Raw genomic sequence first — 27,495 nt, 5'->3', positions numbered from 1 at the left:
CTACTTCATTTGTACTAAATACACTTCAGGGGGAGCAGACATGAACTGCAAGTAACTGTCTAGACATTTCATAAAGGTTGCAGGGTGTTTTTCAGGCCATTAGGAAAGAAAAAAAAAATCAGATCTCTAGAGCTGAGCAATTTTCACCTCTCTCTGGTCATTGTCCAGACGCAGGTGCTCCGTGTGCTGCTTCTGTCTGTCCTTCCGCCTCCACTGAGCAGGAGCATTCCTCTTTGTCCACCTACACGTGGGGGAATAACATCAGCCAAATGTCAGGAGTCAGGGCAAGGGCAGAGGCAATCAGATGTTTCCAGCTTATTCTATACTGAACATGCTGACATCAGTTACATCACCCAAAGTGCAGCTGCAAACACATACAAAGAATCTCTGGAATAGTGGGCAACCAAAATGCATTAGAATATTAGGTCACATACACTTGCTTTGGATTTTTCCTTTTCTTTTTTGACCACATAATTCCGGGGTCAATTTAAGCCTTGCCCTTCCTCCTTCAAGGTTTTTATAAGAAAATATCCTGAAATATTTGCTGGCTTCTACTTAAGATCAAATAAGGGCAGTACTTGTAAGTAACTCAAAGTACACAAACTACCATCTCAAACGTAAGAGGGCTTCAGTAAATTTGCTTCAAGAAGTCCAGATTTAAAAATGAAAAACAAAACAAAAAAAAAAGACATAGCAAAAAACCCACCCCACATCATTTGATCTGCTCTCACTGGAAAAAACAAACCCAAAACTGACTTTGATTTCTAACATCTCTGCTTTAGTGCCATTCTACAGATCTTGCCGAGACTCAGCGCCTGCTGCCTTCGCTTACTCACTTGTTGCTTGCTGGACCAGTGGATAAAACATCAGACTGAAGCTTAGGAAAAAATCCAAGCTCGTATTTCCCTTGTCCAATTTTCATGTCCAGCAAGTGTGGGTGAACTGCAGTGTGATCTATTTTTGCCAGCCTTAATTCAATAGATTTCTCTGAAAGAGTAAGAAAGTTAATTTTTTTAAGGTGTTTTAATGAGGCATGTATCTATAATCGCATATCTTCAATTAAAAGCAGATGTCGAATTGAAGAAAGAGGTGGAAGTTGCTTACTGATTTCAACAGGGACATTAGTACAAGAGTGTTTCTGACATCAAAGAATGCCACCAAAAGGAGAAAAATGTTTATCTTCTTAAGATCAGACATCTTTCACACACAGAGCATGCAGGAAAACATCTGAGTTCTATTTTACATTAATTTCATCTCGCATCTCAATATCACAGAAAACGTTTAGTCCTCTGTATAAGCTTTACATCTCTACAGTTTTAATCTATTCTTTTTATGTTTCAAAGAATGAATCATTACTTAATTTAATGTCTACAACAAACAGCACTGACCAGCTGCACTAATTGTCAAGCAAGTGCCTCATTGCCCTTACCAGCCTCATCAATGGTTGTGCACTTTTGGTACATAGATGTGCGCAGAGTCGGTGTCCTGACATTCAGCAGCCTGATTTTATCCACCCGGGAATCAAAAACTCTCAAAACAGGGTCTTTGTCATCTTCATCGTGGCACATTATTTTATTGTCAATAAAGGATGCAAACATTTGGGTCTCCAGGAATCTCGAGAGGAAAGGTAAGTAAGGTTCAGGCTGGTCAGACAAGAAAGAAGCCTAAGAGACAAGAAAAGGTAAGAGTGTTTGGGAGTCTGCAAAGAGAGACACACATCCACCAGAAGCACCAACTTTTCTGATCAAGGAGGCATGAGAGTGCTTTGGTGCCACTTAAATCCTGGTTTTATTACACACATCAATTCTACCCCCAAAACAGGCAGTTTGTATGAAATTTTCAGCATCAGGACAATCACCTACTGTACAGCACAATAACTGGTACACTGTGATTTTAGCAATTCCTTTATCTTCTAAAAATTTCAACAGGATCCCAGCAACCATCAGTACTTGAAGTATGAGTATTTGGTACTTCTGGCTGGGCTCACGGCTTGTGAAATTGATAGGAATCTTTTCATAGAACTTGGTGGCAATCAGATGAGTGTTTTAGCAGACAGTGCTGCAACATCACCTTCACCTACGTGAACTCTCCTGCTGACAAATACCTCCAGCAAAGAAGACAGTGCAAAAATTTTAAGAACTGGGTCTTATAGTTCTCTACAAAACAATTAGGAATACATTTGGTACACATGTACATAAGCATTATTTGGTGTCATGACTTAATTCATTAACATATCTGGCAATTCCTCTGGTTAAAAAAATCAAATAGTTTCCACTAGTAACATTCAATCTTAATGTGCAGGTTAGCCCTAAAGATAGGCTTTCCAAGCTATTTTTTTTAGAGCAAGCTGCATTTTTCTACCGTATCCTTAAAAGAGTATCTTTAGCTCACCAAGTCTGTATTTGTATATATTTTTCCACATCTCTGAGATAAGACTTTTTTAGGGAACACTGAAATTTAAGGACGAAATTACCATTTTGACAGTACAATTTTCCATCTGATGGCCCAATACACAAAGCCTTAGGTTTGAATACTGTTTTACCTCTTACACTGATGTACCTTTTTATTACAACTTACTTTATCAAAGTTTTGCATCTGTTCTCTGTTTGTAAACCAGGACTCCTTGTCCTGACTGGGCTGAATGACAAACACTTCATAATCTGCAAACATTTGTGTGAAGCGGTTGGCAAAAACTTCCCGAATCTGAATGTTCAGCTGGTAAATCTTGAATTCTTCTTCATCACACTGAATTTTAAGATCCTTTTTGCTACTCGTCTCCTCTCGCACCTCCAGCTGAAAAAGTAAAGGAAAACACAAATAATTTGTATTGATGCTTTGTCAGGTATTCCAGGCATACAAGATTTTGATCTGCCATTCAGTTGCTACTCTTCAAGTCAACATTTCAATAAAGAAAAGTACTTACTGTTTCAACCACAGCAATAAAAGAGCAAAATTTAAAAAAAAAATCTAGACATAAATCTTTGCCCAGAAAATTCTTCATAGTAAACCAAAACTTACTTCAGTACTGTTTGCACTGGATATGTTTTGAGTTTAAAAAGGGTAAATAACAACCATATACATGCCCATGTCTGCCACAGACTTAATTTGCTTTCTTACTCTTCAATCACATGCATAGGCTTTTTAGAGGTTCTTATTACCCCTAAAAATTTGCATATTAGGCAAATCTCTATCTGGTGTCAAACAACTCCAGGTTTGAAACTGTTAAACACATAGCAGCTTTCAAATGAACATAGAAATGCACAGTAACAAGAAGCTGTGCATATCTAGTAGCCAATTCCCTGTAGCCTAAGCCCTTAGCAGTGTAAATCACAATTCTCCACTACACGGTTCAAAGTAATCCTTAAGAAAAAAAAAATGCATTTTCAGTTAATATGTGGGCTAAAATTCATGGGAAAAGCAATAAAATTGAGATATTAAATACACAGAGGAGGAAAAAACTACCAAGAGTGACAGTCTTCATTCCACAAAAGCTCAAAAAACTCCCAGTGGCCTTTCACGTAGTATATTTTATGCACAAAAGGCCACAATTCATTTTTTGTTTCACAATTCTAAACACTCAAAAAATCCAATCAGGACCACCATGAGCTGTGCATGTCCACTTGCTGGGAATTAGCCACTCATGAACTCTACATTAACATTAACCAGAAAAGAACATCCAAGTAACCCTGTGGCAAATAGATTACATGTAAGCAAAATTATATATATTCTATGCAGAATGAAAAAGATATATACAGACCAAGACTGGATGCAAACTTCAGAATTATCTATGTATCAATTTTAGCCACTTAATTAATTTAAGAAGTGATGCCAATTTAGAATAAATCTTAAAACCAAGAATAAACAAGGAAAGTGCTATTTTTAAGCACATTATCTTGGAAAAGAAACAGCTGGTGGATAGCAAAGGTTTTCCCAGATGCTGCAGGGTTAAATCCTATTCCCTCTCTCTCCCAAGCTTGTCCTCATCTCTACAGGTGTTCAAAAGGCTTGAGGACATGTTAACAGAAACTTCTAGTGAATTTTCTTCCTTCTAGTGAAGACAGACATGCAGCATCTTTGGATGATGACTTCAGACCATTTGCCACTGCAGGACCAGAGAGAATGCAGCTCATTTTATATCTTACCTTTTCTAGACTCACACCTGTTCTTTTAACAAGTGCTTGGAGCCTTGCAATAGTCTCATTTTCCTTTAGCAGCTCATAGGAATTCAGAGGTGATCCTGCTATGTTCCCATTTCTTTTATCAGAAACCAGGTCACATGCTCTGAGGCTCTTCATCTTGGAGGCACTTTCACTGCAGTGCAGGTTTCCCTCAGGTGGAATTCCAAAAGCCATCAGTATCTCTGAAATTTCCTGAATGAACTCAAGTTTATTTGGAAACTGGGGTAGGTCTTCTGGCAGCTCGATGAAATGGTTGTCTACATCCACAAAGCACAGGTTAGCCTGGGATTTAATTTAGAACAGGACACCATTACAACATCACTAAGCACATCATTAATCTCTGGGATTTGTGCTTATTTACAGATTCAAATACATTTGCATTTGTTTGGTTATTTTGTAAAACAGAGCTTCCTCAACCATAATTGCACTGGTTGGCTGGCTTTGAAGAATGCAACACAAGACTTCCATTTCCAGGTCTTTAATGAAGGTAACTGAGAAAGAAGACTATTTGCTATGTACAAAATAGATTACAACAAATTAGGTACAGATGTTGAATTTTTTTCATACATGTAGAGCTAAATTTTAAATACAGGATATATGCAATTCTATTTTATACATGTTTATATGTAAACAGGTGAACAACAGGCCTATTGTTCAGATTATCAATGCATTTCTTGAAAGGATTTAGCAAATTTCAATCCAAAAGGTGTGCTGATACTGCAGAAGTGGAATGAAGTTATTTTCTCCTTTTTTATAAGCAATAAAAGGCAATTGCCTGACAACTAAGGCAGATCATTCAATAAGCAAGTTTGTTTCCAAAGGGAATAATGAAATGAACTAGTTTCCATTCTGTTTTTCTTTTCTGATCTCCAACTCATTTACCACCAAAAAAGACCAGGGTGGGGAAAAAAAAAAGAAAAAAAAAAATTAAGAAAAAAAGAAAAAAAAGGAAAAAAAGGAAGAAAAAAAAAGAAAAAAGGAAAAAAAGAAAAAAAAAGAAAAAAGAAAAAAAAGAAAAAAGAAAAACCACCTATGTGGCTTCTACAGCAAGATCAAAAGAAGCTCTGCATCTTTCAAGGTTTACCTCAGTCTTTATTTGGCAAAGAGTAAGGTTCCCCTTTTGGCTTCTGCATTACAAAATCAAATGGTTTCAAGACATTACAAAACTACACATATCACAGAACCCCAGTCACGTGTGAAATCAGCTTGGAAAGTTAAGAACAGAGAAGAACAGAGATGTAACCCTGCTCTTCTGCAGAAGCATTTCAGTTTCTCTTCACTGCAGAATTAACATGGGCTGTCACTATTCTGCTTAACCTTCACTATCCATAATCTTTTCACACAGATTATGGGATACTTCCAACCTAACTGCATTGCATTATTCTAAGAGCCACACCTGAATTCAGGCCTCATTACAGCTTGGCAGCATAAACACTTTTCAGGTCTATGAGAACTGACAGATCTCCAGTTACTTCGTATGATTCAGTAAGTGCAGGAGGATGGAAGCATCACAATTTAATTGGAAAGAAATAATTAGAAGATATCAACCTCACATGGAATGAATGGTGAATGATCCCAGAAGTCAGAACCACAAGGAGTTCTGGTAGGAATTTGCTGTAGGACTGACCATAGATAGACTAGAATAAGAATAAGCTGTGCCTGATGAGACTTTTCTTTTAAGTAAACTGTTATGAAAACATCCATTTAGTACTTGTGACAGGTTTCTATAGAACAGAGGGTGTCAACTCACCATAAACCACAAATATCTTATTGAGCTTCAACATCCAAACTGAAAAAAGAATTCTTAAAGCAGAATTCCACTGCAGTAGCTTGCACAGAGCTAATCCAATTCAAGCCCTGCTACAATATTACCCATAGTTACAAAGTTTAACATAATTTCAGTTCTCTATTTCCTAATGTTACAACATTTTAATATGGAGATTGATTTCTTATGCTCAGAGGAATGCATACAAAACAGTTTAATATCTCCTTGTATAGATCCTTCACTGGAAATTAAATCACAAATTGAATCAGGTGTTGCAAAAGAATCCAAGGTCAATAAAGAGAATTAATACATTGATTCTCAAACAGTTTCTAGTGCACCTTAGAAAAAGTATTTATTTTTATACGGGGCAGGTGTGATAGCTGAAATTTCGCTAAAATCAGCACAGCTTCAAGGCAGCATCTGAAGCAAGCACCTGAATTCAGGAGCTTCAAGGCTCCCGCCACACCCATGGTTCTGTGAGAATCAGAAGTCAAGTCAGCTGGTGCTTGTCAGAAACACTGTAAGCACTTCAAGACAGGAGAGAAATAAAGCTTTGAAAACGAGGCACAATGCCTACCAATCAGTACAGAGGGAGAAACAAAAAGCATTGAATTTGCCTCATGCAGTCTGCAAAATGGCAAGACAGACTCAATAAGAAACTCTTCAAATAGTTTAATTGTTTTACTTCCTTTTACAACTTTCTTTAATTGATGCCATTCAACTTTGCTTCCTTTTTGGATCAGATTCTGCAGAAAACATCACTCTTGGTTAATAAGCCTGGTTGTACCCACAAAGCACTTGGCCAAAAAGAAATCAAATATTAACCTTACTAATGTAGAAATTCTAATCTTGACACTGAAATTAAACTCCTTGCCAATGGAAGAAAAAGCCAAATTCAATGCTTGCTAAAACTGTTTCTAAATATCTGGGCTAACACCTGGCTAATTCTTCCAATATATGATTTTCCCCATCTGCAGGGCTCTTTTCTAAGAGCAATACACACAGTTTAAACACTCTGAGCTCCTAATAATGATTGCTTATCATGCAACTTGTAATCACATTTTCCAGAAATTGGTCTATATGGAAACATTTTTTAAAAAGTCTGTGTGCAGGAATACTCTAAGAAGAGTGTAAAGAATATTTTCAGGGACACTCTGTAGCTATCCAGCACCTGGTTAATAGCACCTACGATAGAGAACTACCCAGAGCATCATAAGCAAAGATTCTATAGGTGACTTTAACCTCTCTGAACTCAGGGAACCTGAGGTCATCCTCAAGAACTGCATATACACTTGTGAAAAGGCCACGTTCCTCAGGGAACAGCAATGGCAAAAACATCTCAATGCAAAAGCCCTTTAAGAGGTACCAAACCAGTCTTTTTCTGTAAAAATGAAATGTGAAGTAAATCAGTGACAGACACCAGAGCAGTAAATCTCACCATGCTGCTACAATATAGATCCAACAGAATGGAATACCAGTAAGGACAGAGGAGTCTCCTTCTCAAAAACTAAGAAAAATTACAAGGCACTTATTATTTATGAAATCGTGGTCATCCAAAGCATTTCACATGCTAAGAACTGGGCAAGTACACAAAGCAGAAAAATAAAGGAGTCCTTCTGCCACAAGGGTTTAATTATTTTGTCTCTGGGGGCAGCAGCTGAGTGGGCTGTGAATAGCTGACAGCTCTCTATGTGGATACACTGTTTATTATTTTATGCACACAAAACTAAAATTATATAAAAGACAAGATACTTGGCAACATGTGTAAATAGAGATATAATTGAAAGAGCATCTTTAAGTTAGTTACTTGGTATTTCAGGTCTCCAGAACAGTCATATTCTTTTATTTGTTGCTCACGTATCAGTTTTCTGACCAAAAGAAAACTCCAAAACAGTTACACACCACTTCACTTCAATACCAGACTGTCACAAGAGAGGACACATGACAGCATCTACAGTAAAAGGTTCTCCTGAGACACTACTCTAAGGACCAAGGACGTCATATCCTAATTTAAAACTTGTCCTTCCCATTCACTGTTATCGTTCCAAGTAACAGGGTGTCCAGGTGAGTCTTACAAACCTCAGGAATGTGAATCTAAGCAAATCAGTGTTTGTGTATCTGGTGTCAGTGCCTGGCTCCCTGAAGCCAACAGCACCACTTTCCATGGGCTTAGTGGGGCCTGGGATACACTCCTCCATTTGAAAACCACAAGACAATTGCAATTGTTTAGTTTGACCTCAAGTACAGAAAGGGCCAAAGCCTCACACAGGTCTATCAGGTCCTTCATCAAGCTCATATCCTTCCTTTCAGCTCTGTTCAAAAGCACAGATGGGAATTATTTCGGTTCTGCTTGAATCCAGCACTGAAAGCTTAAACTCCATTTATCTACAGCCTGTATCACCTTTGTGCATTTGGCCCCAACCTTGCACATAACCACCTACTTCACACAAGACACACAGAACACGGATGTGCAGCTTTATACACACATAGCTGACTTGGGGCAAGTGTGTCTACACTGGGCCTAAATTCTGAAGGATGCTCCTGTGCCACTCCTGGAAGCAAATGGGGACCTTCTGCACTTATTCTCAGCACTGCTGTCCTTCATGCCAGCCCAGAATTCGGGACTGAGAAGAGCCTACAGCTCAAAACCATTGCAGCCTCCAGAAACTCCTCAGGTGGCTGTTCACACTGGGGTACAAGAAAACATAAAACTGAGGATTGCCAATAAATATGCAGTATTATCAAGGATCAAACCACCAGCAGATAGCCTGAGAATGCATACAAAGCAGTGATATTATCTTGGTCTAATGTGTTAGCATCAGAAGGAAAAAAGGCTTTTCAGACGAACTTTCTTATCTTCTGAAAAAACATACAAAAATAAAAACCCACAGAATTTCTTCAGGTGTAGCACTGAATTACATTCTTTTAATGGCTGAAATAAGAATACTGAGAATATATATAATCTGTCTTATACTAGCAGATAAAATGCATTTTAGGTTTTAAAGTCTTTCAACTTTTCTAACAGAAAAAGCTATTGCCCAAGACCCTTGGGATCATTTCATTAAAAACAGGCTTTTTAATGAGGTACTATTTTGATTTCACCAGTGCTGGAAACTGAGCATTGCTTATTTCCACTGAAAACAATTTCAATTTCTACCATTCTCCTAAATTAGAGTGGCGATATACACATGCAAATCCTGCTGCATGAAACAGTCTGGATTAACTTGCTCATTAAAAATGTATTTCTACAGCACTGCAGAAGTTTCTTTAGAAGGAAGTGCAAAGACACATCAAAAAACCCAATCTTTACTTTAGTACTTGCTAGGTTTGTGATCTGCAAATAAGCTGCTAAAATCACCTTTACTGATCAGCTTTAGTGATAAACCAAGCACACTTTTGCCTGAAACACCATAAACAGCTACATATTCTTCCTTTCCCCTCTGACATCTGCAGCACCTTATTCTAGCACAGCTTCTCCCACGCCCTCCCCTTCTCTTCTGGGTTCCTCACAAGCCCCTGATGCAGCTGCCAGGGAAACCACAAGGATGCTCATGCACACACAGAGCCCTCAGAAAAGCAGCAGCACCTGTGAGAACGAGCACTCTGCTGCTGTCATGCACAAGAAACTCAACTCCACACTAAACCTCAGCATCTCCTAGTTTTACTGGGCTACAGAGAGTCAGGTTTGCAGGTCACTGGTGGTCTTCAATGAATTCTCCATCAGGGACTGCTCTGATGTACCCAAAGGATAACCTGAAATTGAATTTTGTACTAACACAACTTTTTTGCTGAAGATTTCAATCATTATCTGCTGCAAGCATTAACTTCTAGGATACAGCTGGATTTCCATGCTCATATGGTTAAGAATCTCCTGGAAACACCAGATGCGACCCAAATAAAGGAGGCTGCCACCAAAACAAGCCTTATGACATGTGTGCAAGACCACCAAACCAAACCTAACCTAACTGAGTTGGGACAGACAGTATTCTCACATCACTAGCCTAAAAGTATTAGCCTAAAACACTTTGAGCAAGACAAGTTAGTATTTTTTAAAGTTCATTATAAAAACCACAGTGAACAAGTCTATAGTGACACTGAAGTAACCATGCTGTGCTAGACAGCAGTGTTATTTTCTTCCACAATGCCCTTCAACTGAGAAGCACTAACTAGATTTTCTCCCCAGGCTCACCTCTTTGGCCCCTGCCTAAATCAGATATTGGTTTCTTTAACAGCAGCTGTCCCACACATCCACATAAATAGATTAGGAACAGAGATGCATCTTAGGCAGTTTCAAGACAAAGGAAAAAAATTTTTTTTGCAGAACTCAGAATAAATTAGAACACAGAACAGCTCTTTGTATACCTTTTGTGATAAGTGAGAAGATTCTGCTATCAGGAGCCTAGAGGAGCTCCTCATATAACCCTGATGAGTTCATCCTCAAGAACTGCATACACCCTTCTGAAAAGGCCATGCACCTCAGGGAACAGAGAAGCATTCCAAACTTTAGAGATAAACAATGTTAAATATTAATAGCCCCTCTGATACTGATGATAAATTTGTCTTTATTGGAATACAAATAATGGAATCCATACACTCTCTTCTACTGTTCTACAACAACACATTATTCACATTCCTTGGCAGGGTTCTTTTGCTGTTCTATGGGGGTTCATTCAGGTTTCTTTTTTGATTAGCTGGGGTTTCTTTAAGCAAACTCCCTACAATAAAAACCTCAATAATATCGAGCTGTGTTCTTCCCAGTCTACTTAACCCCTTGAATAAACAAATCTATAGGTACAGGATAACTTTTTAGCTATTTGCTAAGAGAATGGAGTCTCCAGTCCATTTCTATGTCACAGCTACATCTCCAGCCTGCAATGCAAAGGATTTCAGCAGCTTACAAGAAACCTTACCCAGCAGCAACTACCAAGGGGATTTCTCAGACTAGATCAAACTCGTTGCGTGCAAAGTTTTAAGAGCTCACTCTTCGAAAAAGAAAGGAAAGCCGAAACTTCAGGACAAGGCAGTCCTGCAGCAAATTCCACCACATGGGCATGCTGCTGCTGCTTTCTGTCTTGTCTGTCCTCCCCTCCCAGACAATTCTCATCTCTAAGATACTATCAAAAATCTACTCTTCCACCTTCACATAAAAGGCTACATGTAAAATAAAATGTAAATTGAGGTGTCAGATTACTTTTTAATAGTACTCGGATTTCATTTGAAACATCTAAAAATAGATCAACTGCCTTACTTTAAGCCTCAAAAATAACCTGATAAATCTCTTCCAAAAACTATTTACCTTTTAAATAATTACCTATTATTTGAAAAATATCTATTTGAAATTAAAATATGTTTATTTAGTTGGAAGTATTACAATGATTTTAAAATAAGGAAGTTCTTTACAAGCTTGTGGTAACAGTGAAAACATCCATGGTGCATATTAACATGCATATCCACACATGCATTTTATTTCATCAGCTATTCTCTCTAAAATGTGTACTAACCATATTAATTAGGCCTGTCAGTACATCCAAAATTCTGGAAAAATAGTAAACCAAAGCAATAGACTGTTGTTTTCATGGCAAGAACATACAATACTGTGTTATTAATTACAGCAGTGGAAAATTTAAAAAAAAAAGAGAGAGTGAGACAAAAAAGAAACAAAGATATTAAGCACTTCAGTTTTCATAGAAAATAATAAAGTTTGGGAAAAAAAAAAAGTTTTACTCTGAACTTGCCAGGAAAAACAAATGAAAAATACCAGCATATGGATTTGAGAAAAAGAGCAATGTTGGCATGGAGACCAGACTGGAGGTTCACAAAAATATCTTGTCTTTAATTTCACGCAGCTTTTTTAAAAAGGAAGGGGTTTTTTGTGTCAAGCTGTGCTGCAGCACTGCCTGATAAAGAAAACAAAAACCACCACCACAAAAACCCTGTGCCTGCCACGCTTCTGCTTTCCCAGAAATGCAAATGGTAATAGAAGAAAACCCACAGTCAGAGGAAAAGGCAGAGAATCCTACCAGGGCCTGTAAGTAGGGTGTTCCCCATGACTTACACAATTCCTCCCCTGAAAAGTTACACCTACATGTAAGCAGGGGCCAGCCATTTCCTCTGCTGCCTTGGGTAGTGCCTTCATCCTCACAACCAGCTCTTAAAACTCTCTTGGGACTTCCCTACAAGGAGTTTTAGTCAAGTAAGCAGGGGGATGAAATAAATAAGGACAACCTCTAAGCAGTCTGAATGTAGTCCCAGCCCCATGGATGAGTTGCAGAACCTTTACAGACCATTTCCTTCTCCTTTACACAGGGACTGCTGCTCCCAGGGCTCCTCAGCACTGCCCCAACAAGCAGAAGTTTACTCAAGTACACGCTGACATTTTGCTGCAGACTGAAGCAGGCATTCTAGGAGATAAATCTGAAATGGTTTTGTGCAAGACACCTGGCAGGCTGGGTCCATGAAAGCCAACCCCAAGAGAGAAATCCAGAGCAGGGAAATCCAGCCTAAGCCCACACAGCCAGGAACCAGCACAGTGTTGATGCCAGTCAAGCTCTGCTCACTCACCACCACAACCTTTTGGCCACAGCTGGGGAATTCACACTGCACTTCTTGTGCTTCCTAGTATTACAAGGCTAATTTTTCCAGCACAAACATGTTCTTTCTGTAACCCTACTACATCATTTCCTGTAAATTCACAGTTAAATTCTATCAGAGCATACAATTTCAAAAGCAGATTTTTTTATCTGTTTCACCAGATTTTTGTCAGCATCTCCAAGAAACAAAGACCTATCCCAAATCAGAGCCAGCAAGAACTTGACAATGGCTGTTAGAGTTAGCACTTGTGTTTTGGATCATTTCTCACTTCCCTCATAGCCATGGGCAATATTTAATCAATCAAGACAAGCTCCTCTCACCTCTTGAGGAAGTTCCAGTTTAGACCTATCATCCAGTCCATTAGAGTGCAAGCCCATGAGGTAAGGGACAGGAGCATCTAGAAAATGAAGGAGGGATGCTGGAAGGATAGGAACATACACATGCTGCCACTGAAATGGAAACATCAGTGCTGTGATGGTCTCTGCCACAGTCATCAGCCTCTGATAATCTGAAAAATATCAAAAAAAATAAATTCTTTTTTTCACAAATAATTTTAAGCAAATGAATTCAAATTACAGAAATGAGAAGTTGCTTGAAAACAGAAACCACAAAACCCAGTACTAGCTGAGTGGCATCATAATGAAAAGTCAGACCTGCACACCCAGCACATTTTGCTGAAATAACAAAGAGAGCTCAACCCAAAGTAGGTCATTCTACAAGTCATATGGAAATGAGCACACTGAGCCTTAATGCATGCTAAGTCACTATACCAGGGTCACCAGGACCCCCAGTTTGAATACAGAAGCAATACTGTAATCAGCTAAGAAACACATCAGAAATCATTTCTTTTCTCTGTGCTCAGGGCTTTCTACGGAAGTCTTGGATGAAACCCAAGGCATCTGGTATCTCTCAGATAAACATTTTTTAAAAGAGTGTTTAAATGTCTATAAAGCATGCTGTATAGCAGCCAACCCAACAGTGTGACTGAAATAACTATGCAGAAAATGAAAAGGATCAGCTTTGATCAGCCTCTGCAATGCACGACCAAAGCCTCAGTTCAATGTGAAAACAACTCATGTCCTCCTAGAACTTAGGATCAGTGTTAAATGTACCTGTGCAACACACTAAGAGTTCTTTTTATTTAGCACTGGTGCCTAGAGCAGCTCACACTGCTGGGCAAACATTGCACCCTCCTCATCTGTAACTATGGAGTCATCTCTAAGGGTTTTTGAAATCCCTTAAAGGGGGAGGCAGCACCAGATGTGTGTTCCAATACAGCTGCTGAAATATCCTGACTGCTTTCCAGCTGCCAGGATGGAAAAGGTATAAAACACTCACACAACTAGGGCAATTCCTACCTTCTGTCAGGGTATAAATATAGCACTAACTGGAGATATAGGATGCCTTTTCATGATACTGCAACAACATCCAATTCCTGCCAGGAAAGGGGAGGGAATACAAGGAACAGAAAAAGTCAGTAACCTTCATATGTGTGTACTAAGGTGTGGGGTATGCATGTCTTCCTTCTCCTTACACAAAACTACAGACACTGGGAAACTGAAAAATACTTGAATGCTCAGGGCTGGCTCAGGTGCTGAGGTTTCTGAAGCTGTTGCACACTATCACAGAGGGCAGATGAAAACTGCAATAACATTTCTCCTGAACACTCTGGAGAAAAATTAAACTTAACTGTGCTCTTCCCAAGTTGATGGCTTTGATTCTGTCTTTTAGCCTCCACTCAAGACTTTGGACAGCAGAAAAAAAAAAAAAAGGCCAAAAAATTCAATTCCTGGCATTCATTATTAATTTTGTCTGGGGACAAAATTGCAGAGTTTGGGGCCTGCAAAGAGCCCCCCAACCCAAGAGGAACTCAGCACAAGTTTTGCTAACATCACCTGTAATTTTGCAACTTAGGCATTTGATTTTTAGTTTTCATATCAAGCTGTGCTGGTGGAAAAGGTTATTGCATGGACCTAGCTGTCACTGCCTCACAGTAGACCTACTACGAAGGATCCTTCAACCAAAATAGATGAGAACAGCTTAAACAGGTTAAAGTTTTTAAGCCAAAAGCTTATTTGGACTGAAATACCAATGAACATCATCAGCAACACTCCCCTGCTCTGCTTGGACACCAGCTTCTGCCTACACATCTACGTATGGGTTTGCAGCTTTAATCACAGCCTGACTGCAAAAAAAGTGATGAATTAATGATAAGCTTTGGGAAGAAGAAGAAGATTCTATTCCATACCCTAATTTCTTAAGCTTTAAAGGGAACTTTAGATGTAGCCATAGATACACAAACATTCCAACTGGTTTGTATTCAGCCAGTTTATCTGGAAGAACAAGTCTTAAAATAGAAGAAGTGTTTTCCTACTACACAAAACCCCCTGTCTGATCCTGCTGGATAATTTAAATACAACTTCTCCCTCTGTCATTAAGCTAACTTTAGTATCAGCCTTCCAAATTAATTACAAAGTAACATCAATAGTTCAGAATTTCTATCCATTGGGCAGCCACCTCCTGCCACAGGGCTGTCTGCAAAAGCAGCTCTCTGATCCTGGATATCCACATGGCTTAAGCCATTCCCAAAGTTTTGGCCTGCTCAGGCCTGCAAGTAGCCTGCATTCTGCTATTAGAAAAGGCAAGGACAAAGGCAACAAGCATCAAAATATAAACCAAAACAACTCCTATATTTTCTTAAGTTATACCTACCCAGAGAGGGTATGGAAGGGGTTTTGGGTTTAAAGAAGCAAACAGCACAGCTCTAGTACCAAAGAATTACAGAAGACTTAAAAATAACAACAACAAAAAGATTAGAAGAGTGAAGAAGTGTTTCAGCAGTGCTGTTGCTCTTGTCCTTGAAATCAGAATGTGCTTATTCTGGTATCAATGACATGATCTTTTGGCCTGGTATAGTACACAAGCACTGGTAGGGAAATAATGACATATGACTAGGGCACTGGTAGATGGGAAAGTGCTTAACTGATCACTGTGCAAGGAAAAGAAAATCCACTGCTTTCTTTAACATGGCCACTTAAGAACATAGAAAACACATGATTTGTTATTCTAACCAATTGCTATAAATAAAATATATTATCTCTTAAAGTGTATATGAGAAGTTACATAATAGTACTTATCTGTAAAAGTTAAGAAAAATTAAAAATAAATTTAAAAAACCACAAAACTAAGAGGTCCTGTGCCTGGAAAAAGAGAAACAGGATGAGAAGAAGCTGGCAGCTCTAAGAACCATAATTCCACCTCCCCATTTTCACATTCTACCAGAAAGAAGTCTGTCAAGTGCCTACAGAAATCCTCTGACTCAGCCAAATTTAAAACAATTAGACAATCACATTTTGGAACATTTCTTCCTTTTAATCTTCCTACTTCATGGATCACAATGAAATACTGTTGTGTTTGTCAAGTAACTCACAAGTCACTTCAAAAAACCTTGTAAATGCAGTAACAACCAGCTGTGGTTAGTAGAAGCAGTGGGGTGAAGTACCTCCTATTCTATGTCTGACAGTGGGATTCAAGCAGCAAGGTTCCTAAATCACAGGAGAGTGTCCTATGTAAGAGATCAGAGTTAGGCAGCACAGGAGTAATGCTGCAAAGATATTAAACTAATACTTTAAATCCCCAGAATGAACATAATTTTAAACAATTAAAACAAAGATGGGGAAGAGTGATTCAAAGGCAAAGAAGAAGAAAAAAAAAAAAAAACAAACTTATTTTTACTGTAAAATGGCAGCAGACAGCTGCCACCCAGAAAATAAAACTGTCCTAGATCACAGTCTGTGGCAGCTGTGCATTACATTTCTCCTTTTTTTTTGTTTTTAGAAAATCACCTCCAAGCAGATTTCACAGCTGTCTTAACTCAGTACACACTTTCCAGAAGAGCTCTAGGTGCTCTCTGAGATAAGGAATAAGTCCATTTCACAGTTACAAGAGCAACATAAATTGCAGGAATGCAAACCAGCTCCCACAGAATATCTGGCAAGGGCACATCCCACAGGCCTCCAGCACCACTAACTCTTTCCAGAATTCCTCAGCACTGGCTCAGCACTAGCAGCATCCTCAAATTCTTCCCTCTCTTACAGGCCTCTGACATTTTTCTAAATGGTAGACAGGTCTCTCAACAGGACAATCAAATTGAGGCGTTCATTCTCTACACTTGGCTTACAGCAATCCAAAATACACAAGGCTGTGCCAACACAGTGGGACAAAAGAAGAATTTCCAGAAGCATCAAGTCAGAAACATTGTCAAAGGAATCTTAAACCAAAACACTTTCGCTGCCAAGAGAAGTTACTCCTACTCCAAGGAAGGAGTGAAACTTAAAACACTAAAATAAATTTTGTTTCAAAAAGGATTGCACTTGGCAACAAATTCATAGAGGCATACAATTATGAAAAAGTTTGGGTTGGAAGGGACCTCAAGATCATCTACTTCCACCAGACTTCCAAGAGGTTCGGGGTTTGGTTTTTATTTTGGTGGTCTTCTATTTTTTTGTGTGTGTTTGTTGTTGGGGTATTCTTTCAAGTACATCTTATAAATCCACTGATCCTGATATTTACTGTTCTAAATCTAAATCCACCAAATGAGTACCATAATCTCATCTGACCTAGCAGAACAAGAAATTATGTCAGTCACCTCAGCTGTCATGGGTTTGAGCACCAAGAGATTTAACAAACTCAAAGGACATTAGAAAACTCAGTATTTATATTGTGAATGACAACCTAGACCTCACACTGGTATGCATGTAAGAACATGAAAAAGCCTTTACAAAAGTAAAGTAAATTCTGATTCCACTTAGAACTGAGTGCACCATCACCTGTACCTCCACTCAATATTTCCTGTTCTACAAACAGCAAAAAACAGATGTTACTCAACCATACTGAAGAAAGAGCAAAATACATTAGATTATTCCAGTTGAAAAGAACAACAGAAGCAAACAAACAAAAAACAAAACAAAAAAAGCACAGGGATTAAATCCCTCAGAAAGTCCTCAAGAAAAGCTACATTTAAAAAAAACTGGCTATTACTGAGAAGGCACTGCTGCAGCCAGTTCATCAAACCTGAGGGTCAAAAGTCAACAAATAACTAAAAATCTTTTACTACTGAAAGAAGACTTTTCAACCAAAAACTAAGGTAAGAACTTGACAGAGAGACAAGACACCTCCAAAATGTACAACACAGCCCAACTGAGCCAGAGCCTGGGTCGAGGCAGGGAAACAGTGACAGAAACTGTCCTAAATGATCCCTCATCCCTCTGAACTCCAAACAAGAAACTCAAGTGTTCCAAGGCTATTTTAAGCTTCTTTAATTAGACACTGATCAGACACCTGGAATGGGTCCAAGACGGAAAGCTGAACCTATTAAAAGGACTTGGAAGGAGAAGCCACATTACAGGAGACCAGCCCAGAAGTGAGCTGATCTCAGCCTGGAACAAGGAGCACTCAGGAGATGATGGCTTGGAAAGAGCTCCAGGAGCACTGTCCCCACATGGCAATGCACACGTGGCATTTCTGTGGAGCTTCCAACCACCACCATTCCAGCACAGGACTCTCAGCCACCTCTACAGGCCAGCACAACCTCACCCTTCTTCAGATGCAAGTGCTGATGATTGAGTCCTCTACTGGTGGGACACAGGTACCCACAGAAACTCTCCCTAAATCTCAAACATATAAACACCTAATCCATTTCAGGGGGAACCACAAAATAAGCTTGTCTGCTAGACAAGTATTTCTAGATTTGCTATGAACAATACGTAGAGCAGTCTGGCTTTGAAATCCAAGAGAGTAACCACTACAGAGTTCAGTAAGCTTTTTTTACTGCATCTGAATTACTGTGCAGTTTTTCTCTTGCAGTTCACAATGTCTATACAATGACATAACTGTGATGTAACATCCTGCTGCCATTACACTTTTAATCCCTCTGACTGTACACACAAATCCATCCTTGGCTTTAGTCTACACACAGATCTTAACACACCTAACACAAAATCCGTATTTCATGCTTGGAGAAGGTTGCTGATAAATATAGGTTATATTTTGTAAATAGTTACCATTTGTGTTTTACATATTTCAGTGACAGCTCAAGGGAAGTAAACACTGAAAACAAATTTCAGTAACACCATGGACTAGCCCTGGTTTTGTCTTGGGCTGTTTTAGGCTTCCCAACCATTACTATAAAGTAGCGTTCAAAATGCAGGCTGTCTGTTTAAACCACACCATTCTGAATGGGTGAGTATGGGCTAAGGCTAGTCATCTTAGGACAAAAAAAAAAAAAGTAGAGAAATTATTTTTTGGCATAATTCCACATACTCTGTGTTAGAGCAACAGGCTATGGAGTAAGAAGGCCAGTATCCATAAATGTCAACACAGAAAATAGATACCACTCCCACACTACTCACTAATTGATAAACATGCTATTTCAGCTCAGCTGCTACCCATCCTCTTCAAAGCAAGCTTTAGCTATGTGGCTTCAGCTATAGCTGTTTCAAGGCCTTCACAGAGATTTGGAATTTGAATTCAGTCAAAAATTTTTCAGGTATTTATCTTCCAAAGTAACAACTGAAATGTGTCTTTGGGTACTCAAAGAGAAAATTGTATTTGCATTATTAACTCTTCTTCAGAACCAGATGTATATATAATTAACTGTGTATCTTTTCAAAATGCATGGCTAGTTCTGCAGAGATAGCAGGGAATTCAGCTGAGCAGCTAGGCAGGAAGATGGAAGAATGCAAATTGGTCTGTCCAGTAGCACAGCTCCAGAGCCAACAACAAAGGGGCCAGCCAAAGCATGAAGAGAGGAGATTTTGTGGAAATCCAGTTTTAAGTTGAGGTGTCTAACAGCAGGAGCCAATGCAACACTCTCCTTACAACTCCAGTGCTTTTCCTTACCTTAGGACCTGCACACAGATCAGGACTGCAACAGCATGCTCATGCCACTTTAATGCAGTTATTGTGTTTGTTGTGGTGTTTTTAGAATTCAAGACACAGTAAGACCTTGTGCCAGTATAGCTACAAGATAAGAAAACAAAACCCAAGTACTCACGCTGTGAATAAAGCAGTATCTGAAACTCCAAAAGGGCACAGGTAAAGAGCTGAACCACATTTTCTACTCCAAGCAATTCAAAAACTTCTTTAACCGGAAAATCAAACAACGGTAGTTCACTGGTGCTTGGCCTCTGGCAGATAATTGGTCCATAAACACCTGAAAATTTCAAAGACCTTCCTGCTGGAGGAAGAGGAACCTCATAGAGAATATTGTAGATGTAGCTTTCTAAAGGTAGTGGTGGTGGCTGAGGTGAAGTCACTGCTTGGTGAAGTTGTTCAAGAACTTTCTTACAGGCTTTCATGAAAGACATTGGCGTAATCAGACAAATGCACTTTGAGACATAGAGAGTGTCTCTGCTGATGTCATAGGAGTTAAATCGCTGTAGCTTTGAGACAGAGGTGCCATTGCAGTCCCCAGTGCTGCTGCAGCTCTCCTTGTCATTGGTGGGTGGAGTATGAAGAATGTCATATTCAGCATTGTGCATATGATACAACGTCTGCATTGCACTGCAGATCTGTTTGCTAGTGACTTCCTCAAAAAACGTGAGAGAAAATCCAAAGGTCCGCGAGCCATCTTCACGAGTAATAATAAAAGAGTGGAATTGAGGTTCTCTGGAATCTGCTTGTGTCTTGAAAGCAAGCCCTTTAGGCATACACAGCTACAACAAAGGGGAAGGGGAGATAACATCCATTAAAAAACACTTTTCTCTCCCTCTGCCTGCAGAAGCATTGGTGAAAATGGGATTTAGAATCCACAGACTGCCATCACGTTTCACTTTGAATTCTATTGTTACATTTCTGCACAGTACACTGACAGGGGTCTAAATCAGAAAAACAAAAGGAATGTATCAAAAGGGCTGCATGAAATTTCATTTGAAACTCATAACTATTTTGTTACCAGCCCTGTCATGAACAAAATAATAAAATTCAAGCCCACATAAAGGAAAGTATTTTCCTGGTCACCAAGACCAGAAACCTGACAGAGAAAACATTCTATTAAATGGGAAAATCATGCACAAAAAAAATTCATTAATTGCAAGCTAATTTATTTCTCTACTAATTCTCTAGAATGCAACAAAAAGCCTCCAAAAGCCATTAAGTGATACTGACCATTCCCACTGCATCCTGGTCAAAAGGGTTCCATTCAACATTCTCAGGATAGCGAGCAAGAACTTTGGATTTAAATGTGCGTCTTAACGGAGTCTGCTCAAAGTTTTCCCCTGCAGATGAAAGAAAAATACAGAAGTAAGTATTTCATTCCCTTTTTAAGCACAAACAAGGCCAAAAAGCAGGACACCGGCAGGTAGACTGAGGATAAGTGAATTAAAGACACGCTCCTTTTAAGAGAAACAGAAAATGCAAGACAGTTCGTTAGCATATAGTCAGACTGCAGCTGTTAGTGAGGATTATTAGCTCAGTAACATTTCTGTGTCGTTAAGTATCTGTGCTTTTCCTTAAGTGTGGCAATCTTGAGATTGTGGTCATGACAGCAATTCTTTAAGCCACTCTTCAGATATTTCAGATTCTTGTTAAAACATAGCTAAAGCTTCAGTTTCAGTGCAATGTTGTTACTGAAGAAAAGCACAAATAGACAAAACGCAAAGGATGATGCAGCTTTCAAATAGACATACAAGTGACATCGTGAAATCTCTTAATTTTGTTTTCAAGACTCAGAAAAAAAGATAACCACCATCTACTGCAAGAAGTTAGCTGTGAAGGAAGAGCCTAGAAGGTTAGAAGATCAAGAACCACATAGAAGTCCATGAAGATAGAGTATCAGATGAACAAAGTGTTGTTTTTTTTTCCCCCACACCTTTTCCTTTACCTTCTGCTGCACTGGAAATGAAACGGCTGCCACCATCTCGGGTTTTAGAGGCCTGTATATACTGGCATAAAGCTATATAACAAATAAAAACAACACTGCATTATACATTTCATACTGTTGACTGCAATTACATTGCTAACACATACCAGTAAAAACCATACAAATATCCAGAATTAGCATGCATGACAGTCTACTCTCCTAATATGGTTTTTGTACATACACAACTTACATAAATTTCTTGGTTTATGTATATATTTCTAGAAGGAGACTATCAGTATGTAAGACAAGCTCATTGCTCCCATACACACAACCGGAATATTGATGCAGTAGGAATAATCTGCTTGTGAAATTAAAGTTTCACATGCTAATTACAAAATATTACTGAAGAGCAGATGATGAAACTGATCCCAAGGAGAAGACCATTTCAAGGCCTTTAGAACTGTATGAATTTAAGTGAAACGGTCCAACCTTCCACAGGTGCTATCCATACACTAGACTGGCTGAAAAGTCTCATGTAGAAGCTCTTAAATTTCCTCTAGAGCAACGACAGTTCATTGTGATAGCACAGAATTTTCTGCAGTAAATATTCAAAGTGTGAGCAGTTGCTTTAAAAAAAACCAAAAAACATACAACTGTGTATCTTAAAATAAGCTTAGCTATATTACTAGAATGCAATTAGCTAAATGAGCATGCAGCTGTTGACAGCTGCACTAACAATCAGGCACAATTGCATGAAATCATACGCTTTAAATAAACAGAACTATTTCAGCAACACCTGCAAGAGAGAAAACACGCTCCAACTCCTTTCTTGTTCTCTTACACGCAGCAATTACATGGCAATAGAAATTTATTTCAGAATTGGTTGGGTTTGTTTTGTACTTTTAGAGTAATATTTAAAGTTCAATTTCAAAGCCAAGTTAGAATCTTTATTTGGCACAACACTTACTTTCACTAAGTAGCCATAGACAGAGATGGTTACAGCATTGCCTCTGCACAATACAGAACCTAATAAACACATTACACCAAACCAAACAATTTCTAGTGAATGCTTAACCAGTCCTTAGCTGAGAAGACTGGTAACTGTGGATTTTCTTTAACCAAGTCTTAAGTATTCAGGGAACTTACCCTGAATCAGGACCTAGGACAGGTCTCACAATACCCAAAATATCTATTTTGCTAATTCTCTAGGGCTTAGCACTGAAATTGAAGAAGGCATTGCTTTTATTACTTGTCTGAAAAATCAACAGCTCAACTCATTTTCATACAAAACCACACAGCAACATTATTTATTAATCTGTTCAACAATATCATTCAATAATATCAGTGTTCAGAAAGAAAAGAACGTGCATTTGGGAAAAATCTGACACATACACAGAGAGGAATAGTTAAGAAAAAACAGGACACAATTTCACTGAAATATAACCATCCTGTGAAAGAGTAGAGCCAAAGACAGAAAAGATAACAGCATTCCCATAGCTAAAACAACCATAAAAGATTAAAACAATCATTTAAAGAAACTTTCAATCTCCCAGAAATAAAAATGGACATAATACCACATCTCTACTGATACAAACATAAGCTCAAGTGAAGTCAGTCCTCTGTAAAAAGCTTCTAAAAGTATGTCAGGAGATTTAACACACCTACTATTTTCTATATTTACATCTGTGCAGATGATGTAATGTCAACTTTTAGATAATTGAGGAAAAACCTCAGACATACTAAGCTGTTTTGTTCCTTGGCTGTTTTTTGGGGTTTTTTTTTAATCTTCCAAATATGTAGAGGAGAGGAAATACATGAAGGGCAACATTTCTCCAGAACTTGGAAATCACACAGGGTTCACCTATATGCAAGGCTGCACATGCTTTGAAATTAAAAAGAAAAAATCTGTGACTTGAAGATCTTTTCATTAAGATTATTAACACTGCAAAATACATGATGCTGCTGTTCCCTAATGATTTATTAAAAAAAAAAACAACCTAACAAACACTGAATGGATGTCTGCCTATTTAAAGGAGCCTTGCACCATCTCCTCCCAAGAGGCATTCTCGCCAACACATGCTTAAATTTTTTAGAGCTGGAGTCTGTCTGTAATTTAATGAAAAGACTAAAATTGATTTCTGGAAACCACTGAGTCCTGATTCAGACAGAAACATAAGGCAACCCTCACATCTTGCTGCCATCCATCAAGCACTCACTCAGCTGTTGCGCAGACACTGCTGCTGCCCGAGTGCCCCTGCAGCACCCTTCTCTCCCTCCTGCATGCTGCCCTGCTGGAATGCTGGCTGCCAGCTCAGCAGGATGCTCCTTTTCCCTTCCACAGCAGCACAGGTATCCAGGTAGCTCTTTTGGGAGAGCCTTCACGCCTGCAATGCCACAAACTACTGGATCTTCAGACTGGGCCATGCTGGCTTCCAAAGATACAAAGATGATTCAAACAAGGCAGGGAATGTCAAGGGACAGCTCACCAACATTGGAAAAGTTCAGTCCAGGTGATCTGTGCAGCTCCAGGACAATGGTATCTTGTTTTCTTGCCATTGCAAGCAATGGGAACCTGAGCACCAGTATTTCCATTGCCTGGGCTCCCCTTTCTCTCCTCTCTAGTGACTGTCACTGACAGCCATCAGCAGTGGCGAGGGGGAAAATCCACAAACAATATTTACTTATACCCAGAGGCAAAAAATAATTAACCCTTAATTTCTAAATTTACAATCAGCCTCAAAAACAGACACCCTGCTATAGGAAAACACCAACTGCAGCACATTTCCAGCAGCAAAAATAACTCAGAGTTCTGTCTCTGAATTATAGACACAGAATTAAAAGATATTCTGAGTTGGAGAGGACCCACAAGGATCATTGAGTCCAACTCTTAAGTAAATGGCCATACAGGGATCAAACCACAGCTTTCATGTTATTAGCACCATGTTCTAACCAACTGAGCTAGTCTTGCTTTCCTTCAGTTACTTGATTAATTCAGGAATAATTGAACTGGTTTTGATAAAAAACAGTGAAGAGCAATTATAGCAAATGCAAGAGACCAACCCACCAGCAGAAATGGACAGTTGTATTCTACAACTGAGAAAATGAAGGCATAAGAGGAGATAAACTGATAAAAATATGATATATGCTTTACATTTACATAGAGAGCAAGTCCCCCACACTTAACAACAATCAAAGGACTGCTGTCCTCATATCATGCTTTTCACATGGTTTCTCTCCCTTAGCAGAAGTAATGGCTAGAAATTACTTCCCTTATCCAAGCTACAGTAAAGAGATCTTTGAAAATTATTTATCTATAAATACTTCCTTATATAGAAATTCCATGCAAAAGGGAAACTTTTGGGTTTTTAATGAAACACGGTATTGCCTGCTGAAGACTAAAGAGGTCTTTCAAATACCATTGATGTTCCTCCCATACACATTTACCACTCAGGTGTTCATTGTATCAGAGGAAAAGCTCTACAAAAATCGAGATGCAAACTGTCCCACAGACTGCGAAGTTGCAACTACCTTGGACTTAAACCAGAATCAATGATCAAACAGCTACAACTATAAGATTATTTGTCAGGAAACGTCAAATGACATATGAAATTAGTAAACACACAGCAATACTTTAGGAAGTTTCAGCCAACATCAAACCTTCAAAACAGCAAGAAGTCCATTGCATTTTGCAATGTAAATAATACCATGAAAGCACAGAGAAATATAATTTCACCAGGCACAGTACAAATCCACAGCCACTGGTTTAGTGCAGCCCTGGCACCGCATCCAGCAGGGGAATGACAGCGAAACAGAGCATCTCAGAATTTCTTTGTCATTGGAAAAAAAACACCCCCTGTGGCATCCCACTCAAAATAGGATCAGTGAAACAATACGGATTAAAAATAAACAAATAGAGAATAAAGGAAGGGTTAACAAAGATTAACATTTCACTAATCTAGTTCAGCCACACAAACAAGCTTAATTAGCTCATGGTGATCCCCCAAAACAGGAGGGAAGCAAAAAGTAAACCACAGACACAGAGGTTGTGAAACTGGTGAGCTGAAGTAAATGTGGACTAGAGTTTTAATACCTGCTAACTCCTGAAGCCAGCCCTCCTCCTGAGGCCCAGCTTGCTACCTGCTGGCTCCTGCCATGCCAGGTAATAGATTTTTCAACACCAGCAACCATCTCCTGACTCTGGTAATGTCCTTTGCTTCCTCTCCCATTTTTCACACTTTATCAACCTTCCCCATTAAACATGAGAGCTCCCTGCTGTCCTGGAGATGACTGAGCACCTGCCTGCCCATGGGCCATGGTGAATGAATTCCTCTTTTGCTTTGCTTTACCTATTTAGCTGGTTTTATCCTGACCTGTGATTTTTCCCACTTTTACACTTCTGATTCTCTGGCCCATTCCACAGGGGGGGAGCGAGAGGCTGCGTGAGGCTGGGTTAAACCACACCACCGTGTAATTTAAGAAGACATGCATAAAAGACTTAAGTTATTAGAGTCAGCTTGCTTATCAAAAGGGAAGTCACCAGACAGACAACCTCTGAAGAAGTCTCCTTGGCTGAGGGATGTCCAAGACTGCAGACTTGGCCTGGCTCTTCCTGGGCAGGCAGAGCTCAGCTGAGAGCAGTCTCAGACCGCAGTGGGGGACAGTTGGCACCGACAGGACTAAATTTCACATTAGAGGCAAGTAATTCCCCAACACCTCCCTCCCACATCTTTTCAGCAAACTGAACCTGATGGACTGAACTGTGTGCATAAAGCAAACTATAAACCTGCTCAGGATGACCAGAGAGTTGAAACGTGTTACATTTATTTGGAAGATCCAGCTCAAACCAGCCCCTTCTCACAGCTGTATGAGAGCTTACACTGCTGCTCTAGCAGCCACCTAATACTACTTGCAATGTATGGAACCAGAATGGGCTTTCAGTTCTAACTTAATTTACACCATCTGAAATTATGCTTGCCTACATATCTGTAATTTGGACTTCATAATTACCAGCACATTAGAACAGCTAACGCATGCATTGCAAGTATCCTACGCTGAACTAACAAGTACACCTAATTTTATCAGTCCTTTCCTGAGTCACCTAACACTGAATGTAAGCCCTATCACCACAGAGATTTGTAGTGTATGCTACAAACCTCCATGGCTCTCATTTTTATGCTGCTCCCTCTTCTTACCTGTGTTACTTCCCCTGCTGCTCCACCTGTGAGCAGGGGACAGCAGTGTCTGCATCTTGATGAGAATTGGGATTTACAAACTCATGAAGTTTCCAACTTATGTAGGACAGCACTGCTTTGGAAATATCTGCATGAAGCTATCCATATCAATGGATATGATTTTTTTAATAAGATTATAACAAGTAAAAGTTCCAGAAACTAAAATTAAAACATTCAAGTCAAAACCTGCAAATGCCATCTACCAAGCTTTCCTCAGCTTTGAGCGGGAAGAAAAAGCATGAACTCTGAAGGTCTAAGTTTAGCTCTTTCCTGATTTATCCAGAGAAAAATATGATTCACTGCCTTCTGTACTCCTCTTCAGGAGGAGAAAAGGGGAAGGGGGGGGGAAGGGTCTTCCCAATACAGTAATAAGAAAAATGGTTAGGTTTTACAACTTGCAGATTCACCTACCTATGACCTTGCATAGATATAACATGTTTCCACATGCATTGTTTACAAATTTCTTATGCAAATTTCCAAGAACATTAGCACATGATTCTAACAATTCAAATTTCCCTGCTGACTAGTTTGCTTCTTCATAAGAATGTTTTTAACCCTGGATTTTTTTGTCTTCAATATCTCAGTCCTTCTTCTCTGTAAATCCCATACATAACAGAGCAGCGGCTTAAATTGTCCTTAATGAGAAAAGGAAAACTTGTTTTAAAAAAAGTCAAGGATATTTTGCAAACAAAACCTTTTTTAAACTGAATCATGGCCTTTTGAACATGCTGTCCATATACTATTTGGCTTTAATATTTAGAAACTGACTGCAACGCTGCAACTCTTAAAAACTATGTAAGACTAAGAACTGTACAGGAACTTCTCCCTGCATCCCAGCTAGAAAAAGTCTTTGGGCAGCTATCTCAGATG

The 27,495-nt window shown here is 39.1% G+C and overlaps 1 protein-coding gene across 5 annotated transcripts in view; it reads right to left on the bottom strand.

The window, feature by feature from the left end:
- DENND5A (DENN domain containing 5A) overlaps nucleotides 1–27,495 on the bottom strand; it is a 64,031-nt gene that overhangs the window by 24,198 nt on the left and 12,338 nt on the right. For 3 of the 5 annotated variants that reach the window (XM_062494420.1, XM_062494421.1, XM_062494422.1), the window contains exons 2-10: nucleotides 21,416–21,487; nucleotides 20,701–20,810; nucleotides 19,589–20,249; nucleotides 12,855–13,042; nucleotides 4,143–4,460; nucleotides 2,578–2,793; nucleotides 1,430–1,664; nucleotides 837–987; nucleotides 148–241 (exon numbers count right to left, since the gene is read on the bottom strand). In XM_062494420.1, the coding sequence (XP_062350404.1) occupies nucleotides 148–241; nucleotides 837–987; nucleotides 1,430–1,664; nucleotides 2,578–2,793; nucleotides 4,143–4,460; nucleotides 12,855–13,042; nucleotides 19,589–20,249; nucleotides 20,701–20,810; nucleotides 21,416–21,487 (2,045 nt within the window). Of the gene's footprint in view, nucleotides 1–147; nucleotides 242–436; nucleotides 440–836; nucleotides 988–1,429; nucleotides 1,665–2,577; nucleotides 2,794–4,142; nucleotides 4,461–12,854; nucleotides 13,043–19,588; nucleotides 20,250–20,700; nucleotides 20,811–21,415; nucleotides 21,488–27,495 lie in introns of all 5 variants that reach the window. The other 2 variants (XM_062494424.1, XM_062494423.1) reach the window with 2 other exon arrangements.

Source organism: Cinclus cinclus, chromosome 6, assembly GCF_963662255.1.
Source record: "Cinclus cinclus chromosome 6, bCinCin1.1, whole genome shotgun sequence".
NCBI classification, from domain to species: Eukaryota; Metazoa; Chordata; class Aves; order Passeriformes; family Cinclidae; genus Cinclus; species Cinclus cinclus.
Note: the sequence above shows the minus strand (reverse complement) of the source record. Positions and strands in the feature narration are given on the sequence as shown.